Source organism: Numida meleagris, chromosome 20 (assembly GCF_002078875.1).
Source record: "Numida meleagris isolate 19003 breed g44 Domestic line chromosome 20, NumMel1.0, whole genome shotgun sequence".
NCBI lineage: Eukaryota > Metazoa > Chordata > Aves > Galliformes > Numididae > Numida > Numida meleagris.
Genome location: NC_034428.1, coordinates 2741982 through 2759599, shown reverse-complemented (window position 1 = coordinate 2759599; position 17618 = coordinate 2741982). Strand labels below are relative to the sequence as shown.

Below are 17618 nucleotides of genomic sequence, written 5' to 3'. Positions count from 1 at the left end.
TCATTTACGAATCCCACGTGTCGTGGAATGCTGTACGCAGGGAGCAGAAAGCCAGCAGGTCCGTCCCCACCCTGTCCCCATCCTTGCTTCCCTCGAGCAAGGTGTGCAATTCCAGTTCACCCCTTCAGGAGCTCGGTGCCTTCCTCTGCGGGAAGGCCTAGTTCAGAAACGCAGCTTTTATTTTGCCACCCATTTCAAATCCCAGTTTTGCCTGGGGCCTCTGCCCTTCGTGCCACACTTTGGCAGTAATTAGGGCGAGATGGGACGACGTCATATCTGCTCCACAGGCGCCGTCCTTCTGGGATTGCTCGCAGGGCTTCGTTTGCTCCCCGAAACCCCAGTGCTTATCACGAGTGTCTTATCAGGATGGTGCAAGCAGACATCAAATTACGCAAGCCGGGTGGGGAGGAGTATGGCCTAGACGCATCCTTCTGTCATTCCCTATCCTGGTAATTCTTTCATACTTTATTTAATCATTTTGTCACAATAACTCCTGCATAGCAGAAGACTCAGAGGACAGGTGAACGTGTCCCTGCCTCTCCCTTCAGCACTCTTCCCTCAGCGAACAACTCCCTCCTCAGCGCCTCAGTCCCCTCCGCCGCCCACCAGCCCGCCCCCCCGCCATTCCTCCTGGGGGCGTCCGCGTCGCCCAGCAACGCTCAAAATGGAGGCGCCCGCGCGGTGCACACTGGGAGTTGTAGTGCCGGATCCCGCCCTTTCCTCAGCCTGACGTGAGGCGCGGGACTCCCTTTCCCATGAGGCACCGCGCGCAGCAGAGCGGCGCCGGCGAAGGCGCTGCGGGAGCGGGCTGAGGGAGGGGGTTTACCTGAGAGGAGGAGGGCTCAGGTAGGGCGCGGCGCGGTGCATGCCGGGACCTGTAGTTCGGAGCGGCGGCGCGTTCGCCGCACCCTAGGGCCGGTGAGCAACGGGGGAACTACAAATCCCAGGGCGCCGCGGGAAGGAGCGGGCAGGGCGCCGCCTGAGGGCGGGGGGTACGAACGGGAACCTGCCGGCGGTGCTGCCGGAGGGCGCTTCCTCAGGTGGGGAGAGGACTGCCGCGGGTGAAGGGGCCCCCTCCGGCGGTGGGAGGGCGCGGGCCGGCGGCTGAGGAGGCGGAGGGAGAGGCGAGCCGAGCCCGCGGGCGGTGGCGCCGCGTTGTGCGGGCAGGTGTGGGGGGTGAGGCCCCGGGGCGCGGCCCAGGCCCGGCCCTGCCTCGGTGGCCGCTGTGTGAGCTGTGCGCCGGGGGCTGCGGGGCCGAATAGGGCTGGTACTCGTTTCTTCTCACTGTGAGACCGTAACGCCTGTTGTAATAACAGGATGCGTTTCTGGTTGCTGGCCGATCGACCGTAAACGTTGAGTGTTGGCGTGCTCTGGGTGCTTGTGGAAGTGTAACTGCTTTGGAGCCAAGCCTAGAGCGGAGAGCTTCGCTGCCTTGTGCAGTGTGTGGTGTTAATTGCTGGGTGCTGGCCCATTATAAAGTCGTTTGGGTGCGAGGGCAAGGGATAGTGGGTCTCTTTGCAGGTGTATGCTAAGAGAGCTGGAAAAACAAGTCCTTCTTCAGCTCTTGCTTCCAGAAGGTATCTTCTGAGTGTAACTCACAGCCGTTCTGCTGCGCAGGTTCTTTGTGAAACGGTGTCAATGAGAAATTAGCAGTGAGCCGCGTACCGTCCGCCTCCAGCGTGGCCCTGGGAAGCCACAGCGCTGCCGAGAGGAGCCCAGGCCTTCCCAGGCTGAGATCTGTGAGTCTGCCTTTTAACTTCTCTGATACAGCCTTGATTGCGGCCAAATCAAGGTCCTGGCAGGAAGGAAGAAGCAGTGGAAGGAGGGTGATGTTGTTTTCCCCTCCTATCTGCTAAGTGAACTGTAAAACCGCCTGAAATTTAGTGCTGTTTTACTGCCTTTTTTTTTTCCCCGTGTACCTGAAAGAATTCCCTTACACAGTGCTCCAGCAGCACTTGGAGCAAGAGGGAGACTGTCGGGGCAACAGAGGTGAGGGATGCGCAGCTGTATGTATGAAGAATATAGACTTAAAGTGGGAGGAAAGCATCAGAGTGCGTAGTATGTATATGAGTTGCTTCCCATTTTTTTTTTTTTTTAATAAAGGCAGCAAGAGGAAGAATTTACTCGGTGAATCTTGACGTGTTTAGCTTATGCGTGTTGTGTCACTTGAGATCCGAGCTGACAGCGACTTGAGATTTCTTTCAAACGTGGAGTTCTGGTGTGAAATACTAGTTTTAATTAAAATGTCTGTGTTCTCCTAACTGTGTTGGCGTCTCAGGCATAAATACATTCTAATTTGGGCTCCAGCTTGTGCGTGACACTATCTTTTTTTTTTTCCTTACTCCAAAGAGAGAGCGCTGCCAAACGTAAAACGTATTCCTTGAGCTTGTCAGTTGTTCTGCTGTGGGTGTCACAGCCTGATCAAACTCTCCTATTTAATTTAAATACGCAAGCCTCAGCTACCTCATCCTGAGACGTGGTTAGTCACAGCGTGTACTGAAAATCTTAAACTCTCCAGGGTTTTCCCCTTTCTAAAGTTAAAATAGTGGCATAAAATGCTGTCCAGGTCGCTAATGGAGCGGTTCTGATCGACTCGTGGCTGGAAAGCAATAAAATGAGTTATGACTTCTGTGGTTTTGCAAGTGGAGGCCAGCGAGCGGTCCAAATCCCTGCTTAACGTCGCTGTCTTGCTTGGAAGTCCTGCGCTTAATTTGTTCTTGGACTCGCACATCAGAAGCGCTTTCCAGCCTTGCTGAGGTGTGGCACAGCCAAACTTCAGGAAAGCTGTATGCTTGGTTTTTTTTTTTTTTCATATTATTACAAATAAAGAATAAGGATGCTTAGTGCTGCCGATGGGTGCAAACTTAAAGAACACGTAGATATCTAGTATTACCTTAATGGCTTGATTTCCCCCCCCCCATTCCGATAGTTGTTATTTAATATGTTACTGGCAGAAAAAGTATCCAGCAGGATGTGAAGGAGTGGTTCTGGGACCTGGAGCACAACGTAAACTGAGTGAATAGAAGTCTGATGTGTTCAGGGATTTTAAAGCAACGCGTTCGTCTGTTTCCACATGGTCAAAACTAGTTCAGCTGTGTATATCTGAAGTTCAGGAAGCGCGTGTCTCTCTCACAGAAGTATAATGAAATACATTAACTCGCTGATGATTTGAGAACAAATAGATCTAGTGACCTAGTTCTGCTGGAACAGCTGCAGGACATATGTTCTGGTTTGTTACAGTCGGTAGGGGCTGTGAGCACTGCCCAAAAATGCAACAGTGTTGTTGATTAGTATCTTAATTTATTGCGGGAGTGGAAATGCAACCGATGTTGAGCTTGTGTAAAGAGGAGGATCAGGCACTTAGCAGTGGCTGGTTTCCCAAATGTTTTCTTGTTTAGCACAGCTTGCTCCTGAACTTAAGTGTTTTTCTAGATAACAAGAATATAGTTGTTTCAACAAATGCCTTTTTCGTCTCTATTCCTCTAGTGCTTATGGCTGTAATAATAATTACCAGGTATTGACGAAAAATCTGTGCACGGTTCCCAAAACAATGAAGAATTCATCAGTGGATGTCTATACCAACTGTGACAATTCTCCCCAGAGGAGAGGCAGCAATACCTAATCTTTGAGGAGAGGCAATAAGGCAAGCTCTGTGCGTGTGTTTAAAATACTTCCATCCACGTGCACATCCTCAAGGCTGACTTAACGTTAGACTCTCTTGGACTGCCGTGAAAAACCCTGAAGCTGTACTGCTGCTGCAGTAGGAGAGCACCTAGAATACCCTGTTTCTAAAAGGCAAAATGCATAAATTAATGCAGCACCCACGTAATCTGAAGCGGAATTATTCATAGCATTTGTATGAGTACTCCTATACTGTCAGGCACAAGTGGAAAGCTCTCTGTCAAACTAGATAAACGCAGTGCCTGCCTCAGCCGCCCTTTACTGGGTCATAAGTAGCTTCTGTTCAGCTGAAATGTGCTCAGGAAGAAAGCGTTACCTTCAAAGCTGTGAGCAAGGTGTTCTTGGCTTCTGGAGGTACGTGCTGCGCTGCAGAAAGGCTCTCCTTTCATCTTCGGAGATGAATCCACCTTTTTTGTTAGAGCAGGTGTTTGTGTGTGAGGTGCCTTGTCACCACAGGAATTGCTTAAAAAAGTAACATCAGCGCCTGGGGGCACGGATTTGGGAATTCAGATCTCCATCTTTGTTATGCTTACATGGAAAAGTTTCCGTGGCAGTGCGAGCTCTTCCTGCTTTGTCCGAATCCTCGTTAGCTGTACAAATTACTTGTGGCAATCATGCTGGAGCGCGGTTTTCAGGATTTTCAGTCCTTGGTCTTGGAGCTCTTAGCTGATAACAGAGGGCAGTAAGACGTTTTCCCATCGAGCTGAACTAACTTTGTTTTGAAGTTGAGGCAACAGGTTCTGTGCAAGTGCTTTTTTCAGAACGCAGAGTGGAAGCGAACGGTAGGAACTGTGCGGTGGTTTTGTTTTTCAGAGGAGCAGCTTGCCGAGGGTTGCCATACGTATTTCAGAGGAATTTGACGTTCATCCGCTGGAATCTTATTTAGCAAAAATAGTTTGGGAAATGACTCACTAGAGAGCTTTTCCCTCAAGCCGAAGGCTTTCTTTCCTCCTATGACGCTCTAGCTAGAGGAGCTCGTCTGCTGCCATGTTTTATTTATAATAGGAAAGACTCTGAAGCCACCGGGCTGCAGGTACGCTGGCTGTGAGGTTTGGGTGTAGCTTCCAACCCCCACCATTGAGCAAAAACGGGGCAGATACTGTAGCACCGACATAGGAAGCGTCTGAACAATGCAGACAGAGGGTGACGTAACTCCTAGTACTTGGGCCAAACAGTTCAACCTAAGAAGCGTGGACTTTGCTTAGGTTGTGTGGGGTTCAGTGTGAGGTAAGGAGGGGGGAGGACAGAAGGCTCGAAGCCGACGTTACATAGTCTGTGCATGGAGGAGGTCTGATTTTAGGCAGTTGAGAAATACGGCTTATTAGCAGACAGACTTCAGTAACGCTTCGTGATTGGGCTGTCATGGGAAAAATTAATTGCAGCGTTGCCTTTTCCAAGTGGCATGTGCTCTCTGCCCTGATACAGATCCATCACAGCTCAGTGCTGCAGGCAGAGGAGCCTGCGACTGCGGGGAGGCTTATCAGCGGTGGTGCCAGGCAGTAACTGTTCTATTGCAATCGCATTGATTTTTCAGATGCTGGGTGTGGAACAGTCTCTGCGTGGCCCAGTTTGGAGCAGACTGATAAGGCTCCTTGTTTCTTAGCAACCACGGTCTGCCATAGCCAGGAACCTGCCCTTCTGCAGCTGGAGGGAAAACTCTGAATGTCTCAAATCTGTGTCTTGAACCAAGGTAAGTCATTCCCCCCGGCATATTTAATTTAAAGGCCTTTGTGTTTGAATACAAGGAGTGTGTTGGCAAAAGTTCCTTAGCAAAGGGAAAGTCTAACTTCTGTCATTAACAATCCATTTCCTTGTTCTTATTTAGACTTCTGTCTTTCCTGGGCATGGAGGTGCCGTATGTCCTTCTCTTAACCAGACTCGTAGCGGAAGTTGCCAGCAAATCTACAGAAAGTTCGGTAGGTGCTTTGCATTTTTGTCATGCTGGGTACTGTAAAACCTAGAAGAACCGGTGTATTTTCCCTTCCTGTTGTGGTTTACTGGAGGCTTTGTAATTAGACAGAAATGAACGATGCTGGCAGTCATTAACTGAAGCATTTACAGCGGGTGAGTTTGCTCTGAGGTCCGAGTGCCTACTAAAGCACTGAATTCATGCCAGTCATGTGCCCCTAGGCTAGCAGGAATGCAACTGGCAAAGCTTTGCACCGTGAGGAAAAAACACCTCCGTGATTGAGAAAACACTTTTCAAGCTGCTTGGTAGTCGTACTGCAGAAACTCCAAACTATGGATACCAAAAAGTGAACTTTTCTAATGACTGCGGAGCTGTGAAGCCGGTTCTGCTCCGTGTCACAGAAAAAGGTCAGATACAAAATTCTGCTTTCGGGAGAATTTTACCAGCGAAACCTTCTAAGAAATTGGTTTCCAGGATGTTATCTGTAGGTTTTCTGGCTCTTCGCTTCCCTTGTGACGTGTTAACAGTGTGAAATCAGCCTTCTGATTTCAGTTCTGTGTCCCAACCATTTTCTCCTGACAGCTTTGATCTTTGCCACCCCTGGATGTGATGGATTTTTTGCCAATTAGCAGAATAATACTGACTGTTCTATGTGAGATGTATCCACGTTGTCTGTATGTATGAATACAGATCAGATCTTGTCCCTTTTGACCAGGAATACTTAATCTCTTCTTAAGACCGATTTGACTTGCTGTGTGCTTTAGGGGAATGTATCTTCACAGCTTGAAGAGGCATAGGAGTTTTGTGACTTATTTTCCTGGTGCAGACTCAGAGGGTGGATGTGGCCAAGTCTGTACCGAGTGTCAGTAACATTCTGTCAGAAGAACTGCAGAGCTGATAACAACCATCTATCTCTAAGCTTATGTCACAGCTTGTTGTAATTTGTAAATCATTTTGGAGTTGGCTTTTATATAAAGCAACAGGAAAAAAATAAGCTCGTCTTGCCTTCGGGATATGTGAAGTTACTCTTTATGTTAAATGTTGAAGGAAGAAGCTTTTGCATCTCTGCTGATTGCTTTGCCATATGTAGATGTTATCTTCAGCTGCAATATGGGCGTTCAATGAAAACTGTTTTTTGCCAGTCGTTTTGCTAATAGCCTGTCTCTATTTTAAGCTCTTTCTGGGATTTCCCATGTGTGTGAGAACGCCTTTGACTGCTGCTCTACTAGCAGTATTGGCAACCTAACATTAACACGGCGCGTTTCTCTTTATGGGGATCTTTTGTAGTTTTAAATGCTGGCAATATCCTAAAGAACTTTTGTGAAGGGTTTCAGTATAAAAACTCTTCAAGGTCGAGGGAGAGGAGGCACAGCATAACTGTTTGGACTCTGTGTGGGTCTCTGGGAACTAACAAAGGGGAATGGGAGGACTTAACAGTGCTCACTCAAAACAAATCCCATTGTCTTAACTTCTAGCAAGGCCGTTTCCTCTGTTTTCAGCACAAGGGCAACTTAGTGGGTGATTATGATCTGGGAACTATCTAGCAGCGTATCTTCAATGCTTGTCTTACCAGAAGTTACAACAGCCTCTGTGATCAGCTACCGTGGAAGTAGTCACCGTGAACACTTCTCTTGTTCTGCTGATTCCCACCAACCCTGCGTCCTCGTGGCTGCTTTGAGATTTGTGTAACAACCACTGCGTCCTCAGAGGAATGACTTCTGTTAGGGGAACTGATGCTGTGGGAAGAATCGCTCCCCCTCTGAACTGTGTTTTGCGGAGGAATTTATCGAGTGCATTTCTAAAGCTGTGTTTTGAGGCTTTGTCCAAACAGGACTCAGGACTCCAACGGGAGCGTGTACACGTGTTTTTGATGTGTAAGTGTGGGGAGCAGCTGCCAAATCAGAATCAGCTCAGTGGTACGTCTCGTTGCTCTTAATGCTGCTTAATGCAAAAGGAAACAAGCTGCTGTTTGGTCCCCTGTGTTCTCTGTAGATGTTTACTGCCGTATTTTTGTAAACTTGAGAACTGTGGGGAAATACGTTGTAATCTTTTTTTTTTTTTTTTTTTTTTCCTTAGGTTTCAGAAACAGAATGTTGTGTGGATATGTTGGAGTCAAACAGTTCCTGTCCGGTAGCCAACCAGTGCAGTCCAGGTACGGTGTGTCATTCCTTAATTAAATTCCAGGTTATTTTTGACAGTTAACACCAAAATACATCATCTGATTTAGTGGGGAATGGAAAGAGAATAAAAAACTAGGTGAACTTTCTCCTTACAAGCACGAGGTAGTGCTGCTTATGACTCATAAATGTTGTCCTTGCACGGTAAGTAGAATGGATGACTCTAAGGTTTTACGCATTCTTTTTTATTTAGCGTGCGGTTGGATTAGGTAAGAGCTATTTTGGATACTTAGAAGTCCATAAAAGGGGCATAAAAAGCAAAAATGCTGCTTTGTATTGTAGCAGTTAAGAACAGTTTCGGTGCTGTCTTGTTAGCACAGAATGCCTCGTTCTTCCCTGTGCCAGTTTAAGTTGATGGGTTTGTTTTTTTTTTCCTAAATTGAGGTGTTTTTTTTTTTTTTATTAATGCTGCATACTCTGTGTTTAAAATCAGAGTAAAGGAAGGAAAATGGCTTCAAAGCCCACGGTAATGAGAGAATTAGCGATTTAAAAATTGGGACGCGTTTCTGGGTTGTTCTGATGGCTGTTAAAGCTCTATCAGCCTATCTAATTTGACTGCCTCGTTAGGTTCTTTAACTGTTGCTTCATCGCGACGTTCGATTCTGCTCCTAAATGGTTTTAGACTAAGCGTAGTCTCCAAGTTATGGGATTGCAATCTCTGAAGTCTTACTGTAAACTGATAACCTACCGAAATCTTTGGTGTCAGATAAGGGCTTGGATGCTTCCTTCCTATTTCCATAGAAGGGCTTTGCCCTTGCGTTGGGCCTGTTTGTAATTAGATGAAAAGTCAGATGTAGTTTATTGCTGTGGGCATCAGACGTGCCGTTTCCCTCTAAGGAAACCATAGTAGCAGAGCTGTTTTCAAATCAGCACCGTACTAATGGTTTGCTTTATGGGATAATTGATACCAGTTTGGCTCAAGGCTCTAGAGAACTGGATTTTAGCCAGTGTAGTAAGTTTTTTGCTCTAAAATGTAGACTGTAATATGATCTAGGAGGAATATCTTTCTCATCTTCATGTCTTGAGTCTAAGCCTCAAGTGAAACCGCCGCAGCTTTATTTTATTAAATGAAGTTGTTATTGAAGATGTGCCCTAAATTTTTTTCTTTTTTCTGATGATAAAAAAGAGATAGCAGTACGTGCGTTTAAACATAAATGGAGAGACTGGAACACTGAAGTCGTAGAAGATGCAAGTTTAATCATTTTCCAGCCTGCGTGGTGGGGTGACTGATATAAAACACTCGCCATCTGTCGCGGAAGAGTTTAAACAGGCTTGGGTTCTTCTTAAAGTGAAACAAATAATGCAATGCCAGAGAACACTGAGGCGTGGAAACAGACTAAATCACAGCAGCACTCCTGTCTTGAGCTTGCCACTCTTCAGTTGATTGACTATGGAAACGCCAACATCTTCTTTCATCCAAGCACAGTCAGGTCCTTAGCATCTTTGTCCCTGCCTGTTTCTGTTTTCTATGCTCTATACAACAATGGCGTTAAGTTACGTTTTAGTAGTGCACGACCTCTAAAAATAAATGGCGGAACGCTGCTGCATTTTTAGTACTGTAGAAGGTAGTTGCAGGTTGTTAGACACACCCCTTTTTTCTTAAAGCTAACCAGCAGGAAGTATTGAACGGAGCTACATTAAAATTGCCTTCTTGGAGTTTTTCTTGTAGGTAACTTTCTCCTTTTTGCTACTTAAGAGGTGATATCTTTTCTGGAATAGGTGCTTTGAAATCTCCAAGCTTAGCTCCAGCCTGCACCAGGAGGGCGCGTGGCATTTGTCACCTCTACCTCTTTGTTGAAGATCAGGAAATATCTCTGGTGCTGCTTTTGTTCTTTTCACGTCGCTGTACGTCTTATTCTTACGCAGGTTGTTACAGACGATGGAACGAGGATGGGAGTAGCAGCTGCATTAAGTGCAAAAACGAAACTCTTCCTGTTGCTTCTGTTTACAATCTGACTGACTGCAGAAACAGTGAGTCATTTATCACACTGATATTTAAGGTAATGAGGTCTCTCCTTGCTTCTGCAGTCCAGCAAAGACCGTTCAAGAAGACATCGGGTATTGCAGAGTATTTTTTTTACCCTTTGTAAAACTCTGACCTTTTCCAAAGCCCTGTTGCACCTCGGAGGTTTTGAACGTGCAATGAAACCTGTAGAGGCTTTGGAATTTAGTTGACAGAAACTATGCAGTGCTGTGGACCCGTTCCAGAATCTAGAAGGGAAAAGAATTCAGAATCTTGTGTTGGAGTACCTAACTTGTGAAACAAAACGCAACACTTTAGAGGGGAAAAAAAAAAAGACAGATTGGCCCAATGTAAGACCTTAAAATTAAGTTTGAGACATGAAAATGATCAATCTCACGGGCTAGGACCTGTGTCAAACATAGTCGATACCGAATTTTGTGCGTGCTTTAATCTCTCCTGTCAGAAAAGACATTTGCTAGGGGCTTTTCCAGGGAACAAAACAGCTCAGGCAGTACTTGAGCTCCTGAAAATCTGTATTGAGAAGGATGGATTCATTCTGTGCATGTGGCTTTTGAGAGGTGGGATTCTTTCGATCCCTTGCGAATATTTCAGTGAAGGAGATAAGAAACTTGATCTAAGGGTCTGGTAAATGCACCAGTGAATGGTTTTCACTTCCTCTCTGAGAATTCTTAAAGGTGGTGTTAAGAATGCTTTTTTTTAAATTTGTTTACTTATTGGAGAAACCAGGATTCTTGTATGATTTCAAATAAGTACTGATAAATACGTTCTCACTAAGTTTTTCAACAGCTCCGTCGTCAGATTTCACTTGAAAAGCTTTTTTTTATTACAGCTGGTATCAGAGGGATGAATTTGCAAACGAATATAAGCACTGTAACTCCTTTCATACAGAACATAGGTGAGTAGACAGGAATAATGATGGGATGTAGGCCTTGCAACTACGCACTGTGTACGAACCCCTTCAAAACGTGGCATTTGGATCAAGTTGTGATATTTTTTTTTTCCTGTAAGACAAATTTAATTCCAAAGGTGGCAGCTGCTTTTACTTGTTTTGCTTAGCCTTCCAACAGGAATCTTTTGTAAGCCTTAGAGCTGAATTTTCAGGTAACTGTATCTTGCTGAATGGTTCTTTCATCTCGTCCTAGTGATCTTGAAGTGGTTTTCTGATTCCAGTTTTGCAACTTACCCAGCAAGAGCTTTGCTTCTTTTAGGGGTGAGGCGACATATGACGCCCCTGTGACGTGTCTAAGAAAATCAATTAGTCTTTCTATAGATTTTTTTTTTTAAATCAGTGATGAGAAATCACTTCTACTTAATCTCCTTTATAAAAAAAATAAAAAACAACCACCCTTCTACAACGCTGATGAGAATAATACAAGTAAGGAATATTTGACTTCTGCTTAACCTCTTTATTTAAATAGGGGAAAAAAAATCACCCTAACCAAACACCACCACTTCTGGAATTAGCAGGAAGTCCTGTCTTCTGTTTAACCCTTCTGTTAGAAGGGATTTGTAGTGAATAATGGGCGTTCCTCTGGTTGGTTGTGTTGATGCTGTCGTTGTTTTTTTGTTTGTGTTTTACAGGAGGTCCAGAAGTGGCAGCTTCTCTCATCTTAGGGACGTTTTTCATCAGCTTATTCCTGATTCTGTCTGTCGCTTCTTTCTTCTACCTCAAACGTGCCAATAAACTTCCTAATGTTTTTTACAGAAGGAACAAAGGTAACGTACTTCTAAGTCATTGTCCCAAAAAAATCTGAAAAGATTTGTTCCTGCAAGACAATGCAAAATTAAAACTTTTCCCTGCTGTGTGCTTACAGCATCATTTTTTTTTTTTCACCGCAGTGCAGAGGATGTCTGCTCTCAGTTCTGAAGGCTAAGGGTGCTTAGCTGCACGTTACACAGTCTCTCTCACTAACCCAGCTGTTGCTTTTTGTAGCTTTCAAAGACTCCTTGTCCCACTAGACATGAGCTGTCACTGAATGTTAGGCACCCGATCCGGGCTTTTTGCACACGGGGCACTTCAACACACCGCGTGTATTTCAGTATACAAAATGTCAGGTGCTTAAAGCTGTACAAAGAGCAGCTTTTTCTTCTTGAACTGTCTCACTGAAGAGTATCCTGTTTACCAAGGATGTGTCAGCAGCAGGAGAAAGGGAACGGTGTTAGAGGTTTCTTGTTATCGTGCTTCTCAGTCACCTGTTTGCCCTCTGAACACAGGATCTGCTGGGACTCGAAAGGGGCATCTCCATCTTGCCTCTTCTGCACAAACTCTTTGAATCTTTCCTGTGACGACCTCCAGCGCTGCATTTGCTATGTTAGAGCTCCTTCTGTTGAACAGAAAGCTGGTTACTGGTTTAGGTCAACCAAACAAATAGGCTTCCTGTTATTTTTAAAAAGAGGAAAAAAAAAAAAAGAGAGGGGTGAGCGGAGCAATCAGTTCAGTCATTTGGCTAAGAATGCCACACCTAGCCATGGCAACTTAATGGCACATCACTGTGCCAGTCTCTCCTGGTAGCTGGCTGAAGGCGCTGTTATTCTGTTGGAGCTTCTTTGTGTTGAAGAGATACTTCCTTAGAAAGGGAAATAAGTCATTCTTGGAAGACCTTCGCAACCCTTTATCTCTAATCTTGAGAAGAGTACTACAGCGTACCCTACGAATGGGTGTTCTGAGTGTTCTAATCTGTTCTGGGGGTCTTTGTGACAGAAGTATTTTTATCAGGGGAACTATTCTGTTGCACACATGTATTGAACATGAAAATAAAAACCAAAACAACTAGCAGGTCGAGATTAATGATGCTTTCTCTCTCTCTCTCTCTCTCTCTTAGCATCTGTTCTCCAGCCTAGTGAAACAGTAAGTAAGATTTTGTTCTTCTGCTAAGAGTAAGCAAGCCTAAAACATCACGTGGACAGTAACCTAAAGTTTCAACAATTCACGAGGGAGCTACTTAATCTGATACGAGAAACAAGGGAAAATAAGATGCTTTGTGTTCTTTGTCTGAACTTGAAAAAACATAAATGATGCGTACTGACCATGTGGATTTTGAGTTGCTCTCTCTAAGACAACGCACACAGTAAATGTTATCGGAACCCTGAAAGGTTCTGTCATGTTCCTGTATTTGTTTTAATAAGGCTGAAGAAACAAGGTGCTTATTTTGACACAGTTGTTCTCCTGTTATACAGGCGTCCATGATACCTCCCCCAGCTACTTCAGGTGAGAAACTGTTCCGCGGGGCGTACTGCTACCAACACTTTGCATGTTAGCTTCCCTCTAGTGCAGTTCGTTGCTGGAAAGCGGGCCGTCTGCCTCAAAGCAGTTATGCTAAGAATACACAGCAAGTGAAAACAATTACTTTTAGGCCTAGCGTAGAACTGTGGAGCCTGTCAAGAGCACAGAAATCTAGTAAAGTAAGTCCAGAAGACCTGCTGGGTGGGATTTATTGCTTTAATTAACGTAGCCGTACAGTATTGATGGAGGACTGTACTTCAGAGAAGGCAGAGATCTATTTTTATTCTAGTAGAGACAAAAATAGGTGGAAGAAATGGTTTTTGAAGAATATTGCAGCCTGGAGCCCACTTTCAGGATTGGAATCTTCTTTCCAGTGCCAGGCTGGCTAATTATCACGCTCGCTGATCTGAAGCGCTTCAGTTTCTCGAATCAAGTGACGCAGACTGTTTGGAATATAGCGCTTTGTGTGTATGTGGGGAGTGGGCTGTTTGTAGGTTGGCTTTTTTGACAAGATGGGATTTTAATTAGCGTGAAACTCGATCAGAAATACATTTCCCGGAGGAATATTAATCGGCGGCTCGTCTCAACTTTCTCCCCAGTTCTTCCTAATTTCAACCTATAGACGTTGCTGTGAAATTTGCACTGTAACGCACTGTGGTTTAGGCCAAATCTTTGTAGTCCAAGACCAAAACTTGCTTTTCGGTGGGCATCTAAATTTGTGCTACTTCTGGGAAATAGTATGTACTGCTCCTGTGTGATTAGCGAGCCCGTGAGAACCTAACAAAGCATGAAGTGTCTAAATATGGCTTTCTCAAAATACACTCAACCGAACCACAGGATACACAGAGTGTATTTATGGACTTTTCTTTCTCAGCTCCACGCAGGAGCGTGGGGTTTTCTTTTACTTGCTTATTTGAAGGGGCAGAATGACTCTGGCCGCTCGGGGATTGTTGGATGGCTTGTGGTGCTGTGAGTGAATGAGGAAGGCACGCTTCTGCAGCAGGTGCTAATGGTGTTTCCGTGCCCTCCGTTTCAGTTCGGAAGCCGCGATACGTCAGACGAGAACGCTCCCTAGTGACGTCTGCATCTGCTGCTATGATATCTTCTTCCGAAACCAGGGTCAGCAATGTGTAGCCTTCCCTCTCGACTGGGGACTTTGTAACTGTGCGCAGTGTTGGAGAAACTTCTTCTGAATCCACTGAAGTGCCAGGCAACAAGCAGCGGACCTAAATGGAAGCCAAATTACTGTGTCAAAGAGTTTGTGCCAAATGTTAGCAGGGAAACGAACTACTGCAAAGATGCTGATGGCAAGAGACATCCAGTTCTGTGAACTGCTTTGGTGATCTCGAAATGCACTACGCCAGCTCTGTGGTTTCATTTGTCTCCCACAGATGCTGCGTTTAATCTTTAAAGAATCTGTCTGTCTTTGGTACGCTTTCGGTTTTGGCAAGTTCTTCCTGTGTTGTGATGTGTTCTGTGTCCCCGGAGTGGAACGTCTCGGTGCTGCGGGCCGACACAAAATACCGGGGGGAAGCGAGGATGTGGAGTTATTTGTAGGAACCCGTTTGTAACAGCAAACACTAAGTGCCACTGCTTTAATGTGATAGGATGATGTAACGATACTTAAAGTGTAATATTAAAACAAACAAACAAAAAAAACCAACACAAAAACACCTCCTGAAGCATCCTCTTCAGCTGCTGAAGTAGCTGACCCTGGTTTTTTACTCTAAATACATACCCACTGTTCAGATACTGTTAGTACTTTTGAAAACTGGCTGGTATAGGCTGGATCCCAACGGATTCTTACGCTTTGGAAGCTTTTCAGATAGCTTCAGCTCAGTCCTTGAGTGAAGAACCATTTGCTGTGGCTTTGTAGCTGGTGTGCTGCTACATCTGTCCCGCAAAGACAGTCTCTGCTAACTTCCTTCCTTCCACAAAGCAGTTGAAAAGAAACCAAAATTCCCCCAGGGTATCTGTGCATCTGTTAGACGTGTCAGTGAGTGTCAAGATGAACTGGAGAGGTCAGGTGAATTTCTGTGGACGCAATAAGGGGTTTCTTTTGTCAAGCCCTTCGTTAACATGCCTGACTTCCGCAGGCCAGCACCTTACAGCAGAGTCCTTGTTGAAAGCACCAGCCTAAATAGCCCCCAGGCTCAGATGCTCGTTCTTGCCCGTCTCATGCCAGCCGAGTAGTGGCTCAGGAAATTGAAGTAGCTGTAAAATCTTCCTTGGCTGGGCTAGGCTACCTTTCATCAAACTGGTTCCTGGCATGGCTGACTGTTGCCATGTGAACGTTTCAATTGGCACGGTGGGCACAATGGTACGGGCCTGAGAGTGGGTGACGGGGAAATGACTGCAAAGCTGGAGGTTGCTAAATCGGTCGAAGCGTCACTGCCACCATATGTGGAATTATTTCTAAGCAGCTTGTGCGTTCCCACCTACCTGTGTTGCTATGGCCTGTCTTAGTTTAGCTGGAGCTCTGTTACGGGTCTGTGCTCCTAAAATAAATTACTTTGAAGCTTTTCATCATCAGCCACTGGCACGAACGTAATGGCAGGAAACTGGAACAGTCAGTTCTCTTCAGAGAACGGGAACGTAGCTGTCTTAAGCTGATGGCATACCCATATGGAGAGCACGGACCTTACTATCCGGATTCCTTTTCTCCGGGGTTAAAAGCTTATCTGGAGTTACAGGGACAGAACTGGGCTGGGCAGGGATATCTTATTGATTAGGCCTGTTTTTATACAAGTCCCGGTGCAGCTGTACGTACCCGCATCTCTCTCCTTACAATGTAAACGAGATCCCTTGTAGCATCCAAACAACAAGCTTGGGCAAAGAAAAAACCATGAAGAAGCAAGGGGAAAAACAAAGCCAAAAGAAAACCCGCACCACCTCGAGCTGCTGCACAGAGGAACTTCAGAGCGTCCTGTCCCAGGCATCCAAAAAGCTTTAGAGCATCCTTTGGTCCCAAGCATCTAAAAAGCTTTTGTTCTAGCAGGCAGCACTAAAGACAGCAGGCAATGCCATTTGAGACACTTGAGTTTTCGGTATGAAACGCGCTTGCAGTTCGTACGTTCCCTGTTCAGGAAGCAGCAATTTTGGCTGTGATTTCAATGTCTTTCCGTGTTTGTGCCGCTGTGTTGTGTTTTTCCCCCCCCACCCCCGCAGGTAGGAATTGTTTGGAGGTTGTAGGTTTTTCCTGCCCTTCGTGGCTGAATATTGTCTTAACCTTTTGAGGAAAAGGAGTAACTATGCAAATAACGTAACGCCAAGAAACCGCACCTCTTGAAAGGAGGGAGTTTCTGCTCGCAAATCCGTCCGTGATAACGCATCCACGTATGGCTTAGTTGCTAATGCATTCTTTCTACTCGTTCATTATTGAAGGACCGTTCATGTCATAGTGTTGTCTTCTCCTCGAGTGCGTATTGTAACTTTGGTCGTGTCCGACCTCCGCGCGGTCAAGTCTTTCCTCAGCCTCATCTCTTCTCCTTTCTGTGCTGCTTCTCCCCAGCACGCTCTTTGAACGCAGTGAATACGTGTTGCTGTCTTCTTCTTTCTGTTTCGGGATCTCCTCACCTTTTGTTATTGCTCTCCGATGCAGTGAACCCCTGATCTAAACGGTTCTGTATTCATTTGCACTGTCAGTCTCGATGTAGGCTGTGTTTTGGTTTCAGTCTCCCTCCGCCGTAATACCAGATGTAATATATAACATTGGCTTTAACGAACCATGGTATTTAACGTATTTGTGTCTTTCTTTTTTAATTGTGCCAAAATAAACATCTCTGAGCTTTTTTTAATGACTCCGGAGGTCGTTCATACATTTCCTTTTCAAACGCAGAACGAAGGGAGCACCCAAATTAGCGCCCAAAGCGGAGCCGTGTTTCAGCTCGCATGTCACGTTACCTACCCTAGAACTGGAGCTTGAAGGGAAGAGAAGTCCTGATGGTGCTGCCTGCTTCAAGAGCGCAATAGCCAGGCTGCCCAGCTGCAGATTGCCTCTTTAGCTCCTGAAGAAATAGGCCCTGAACAAGCGTTTGCAGTAGCGTGTAACTGTGGGACAAAAGCAACTCTGAATTACCTTACCTGTAGTGTGACAAAGTCTACAGTCAAACTCTTGAGTGGAGAGGGCGGCTCTAGTAAACGGCTGAATTGTTCTCATCCAAAGAGAAGAGCAGGTGGGGCAAGAAAAGTCCAAAAAGAGCAGGCTGCTCTACAGCGCCGAGCGTACCAGAAGTCGAGATCATCAGGATAAGTTACCAGCTGAAGGGAAGGTCGTGGGCTTGGATTTGGGCATTTTGGGAATCGTTCCCTTGGAGGAAGCGTTCCTCCCGTCCCTTCCCTCCCCGGGAATTCGGTGCTCTCGTTGCACTTCTCTTTCTCACTTTTTTTTTTGTGCAAATCTTGCTGTTTGTACTAACGCGTCTTTGTGTTCTCCACCGCAGTCGCCAGCATAATCTGCAGTCACAAGAGCTGAGCCCAAAGAAACTGGGATGCTGAGCCACGTGGTCTGAAGTACGGCTGGTGACATTTGGCAGCACTTCTCCCCTTACAGAACTAGCTGAATAGCCTCGCCTATGGGATGCTGCCTTTAGTTAAGTACGCTGCCGAGGAAGGCGAAGCCAAACGCCTTGATGTCTACCCTGC

The 17618-nt window shown here is 45.7% G+C and overlaps 1 protein-coding gene across 6 annotated transcripts; it reads left to right on the top strand.

The window, feature by feature from the left end:
* On the top strand, positions 820 to 16774 carry C20H1orf159 (chromosome 20 C1orf159 homolog). Of its 6 annotated transcripts, XM_021417332.1 has the most exons (12): positions 920 to 1040; positions 1618 to 1739; positions 5216 to 5371; positions 5507 to 5597; positions 7164 to 7464; positions 7667 to 7742; positions 9634 to 9738; positions 10581 to 10646; positions 11333 to 11467; positions 12574 to 12599; positions 12929 to 12959; positions 14011 to 16774. In XM_021417332.1, exons 6-12 carry the CDS (start codon positions 7694 to 7696, stop codon positions 14106 to 14108), a joined length of 510 nt encoding a protein of 169 aa, XP_021273007.1. In that variant the 5' UTR covers positions 920 to 1040; positions 1618 to 1739; positions 5216 to 5371; positions 5507 to 5597; positions 7164 to 7464; positions 7667 to 7693; the 3' UTR covers positions 14109 to 16774. The 6 variants fall into 6 exon arrangements, with proteins under 6 accessions (XP_021273002.1, XP_021273007.1, XP_021273001.1 ...); XM_021417327.1 differs by lacking the exons at positions 920 to 1040; positions 7164 to 7464 and adding an exon at positions 820 to 918; XM_021417326.1 differs by lacking the exon at positions 7164 to 7464.

Excerpts from the sequence above, each read along its gene's own strand:
- C20H1orf159 (XM_021417327.1), top strand. The coding sequence starts at position 5,526 with ATGGAGGTGCCGTATGTCCTTCTCTTAACCAGACTCGTAGCGGAAGTT. Across the intron at positions 11,468-12,573 it reads TTTTTACAGAAGGAACAAAG|CATCTGTTCTCCAGCCTAGT; the intron begins GTAACGTACTTC and ends TCTCTCTCTTAG. Across the intron at positions 12,600-12,928 it reads TTCTCCAGCCTAGTGAAACA|GCGTCCATGATACCTCCCCC; the intron begins GTAAGTAAGATT and ends CCTGTTATACAG.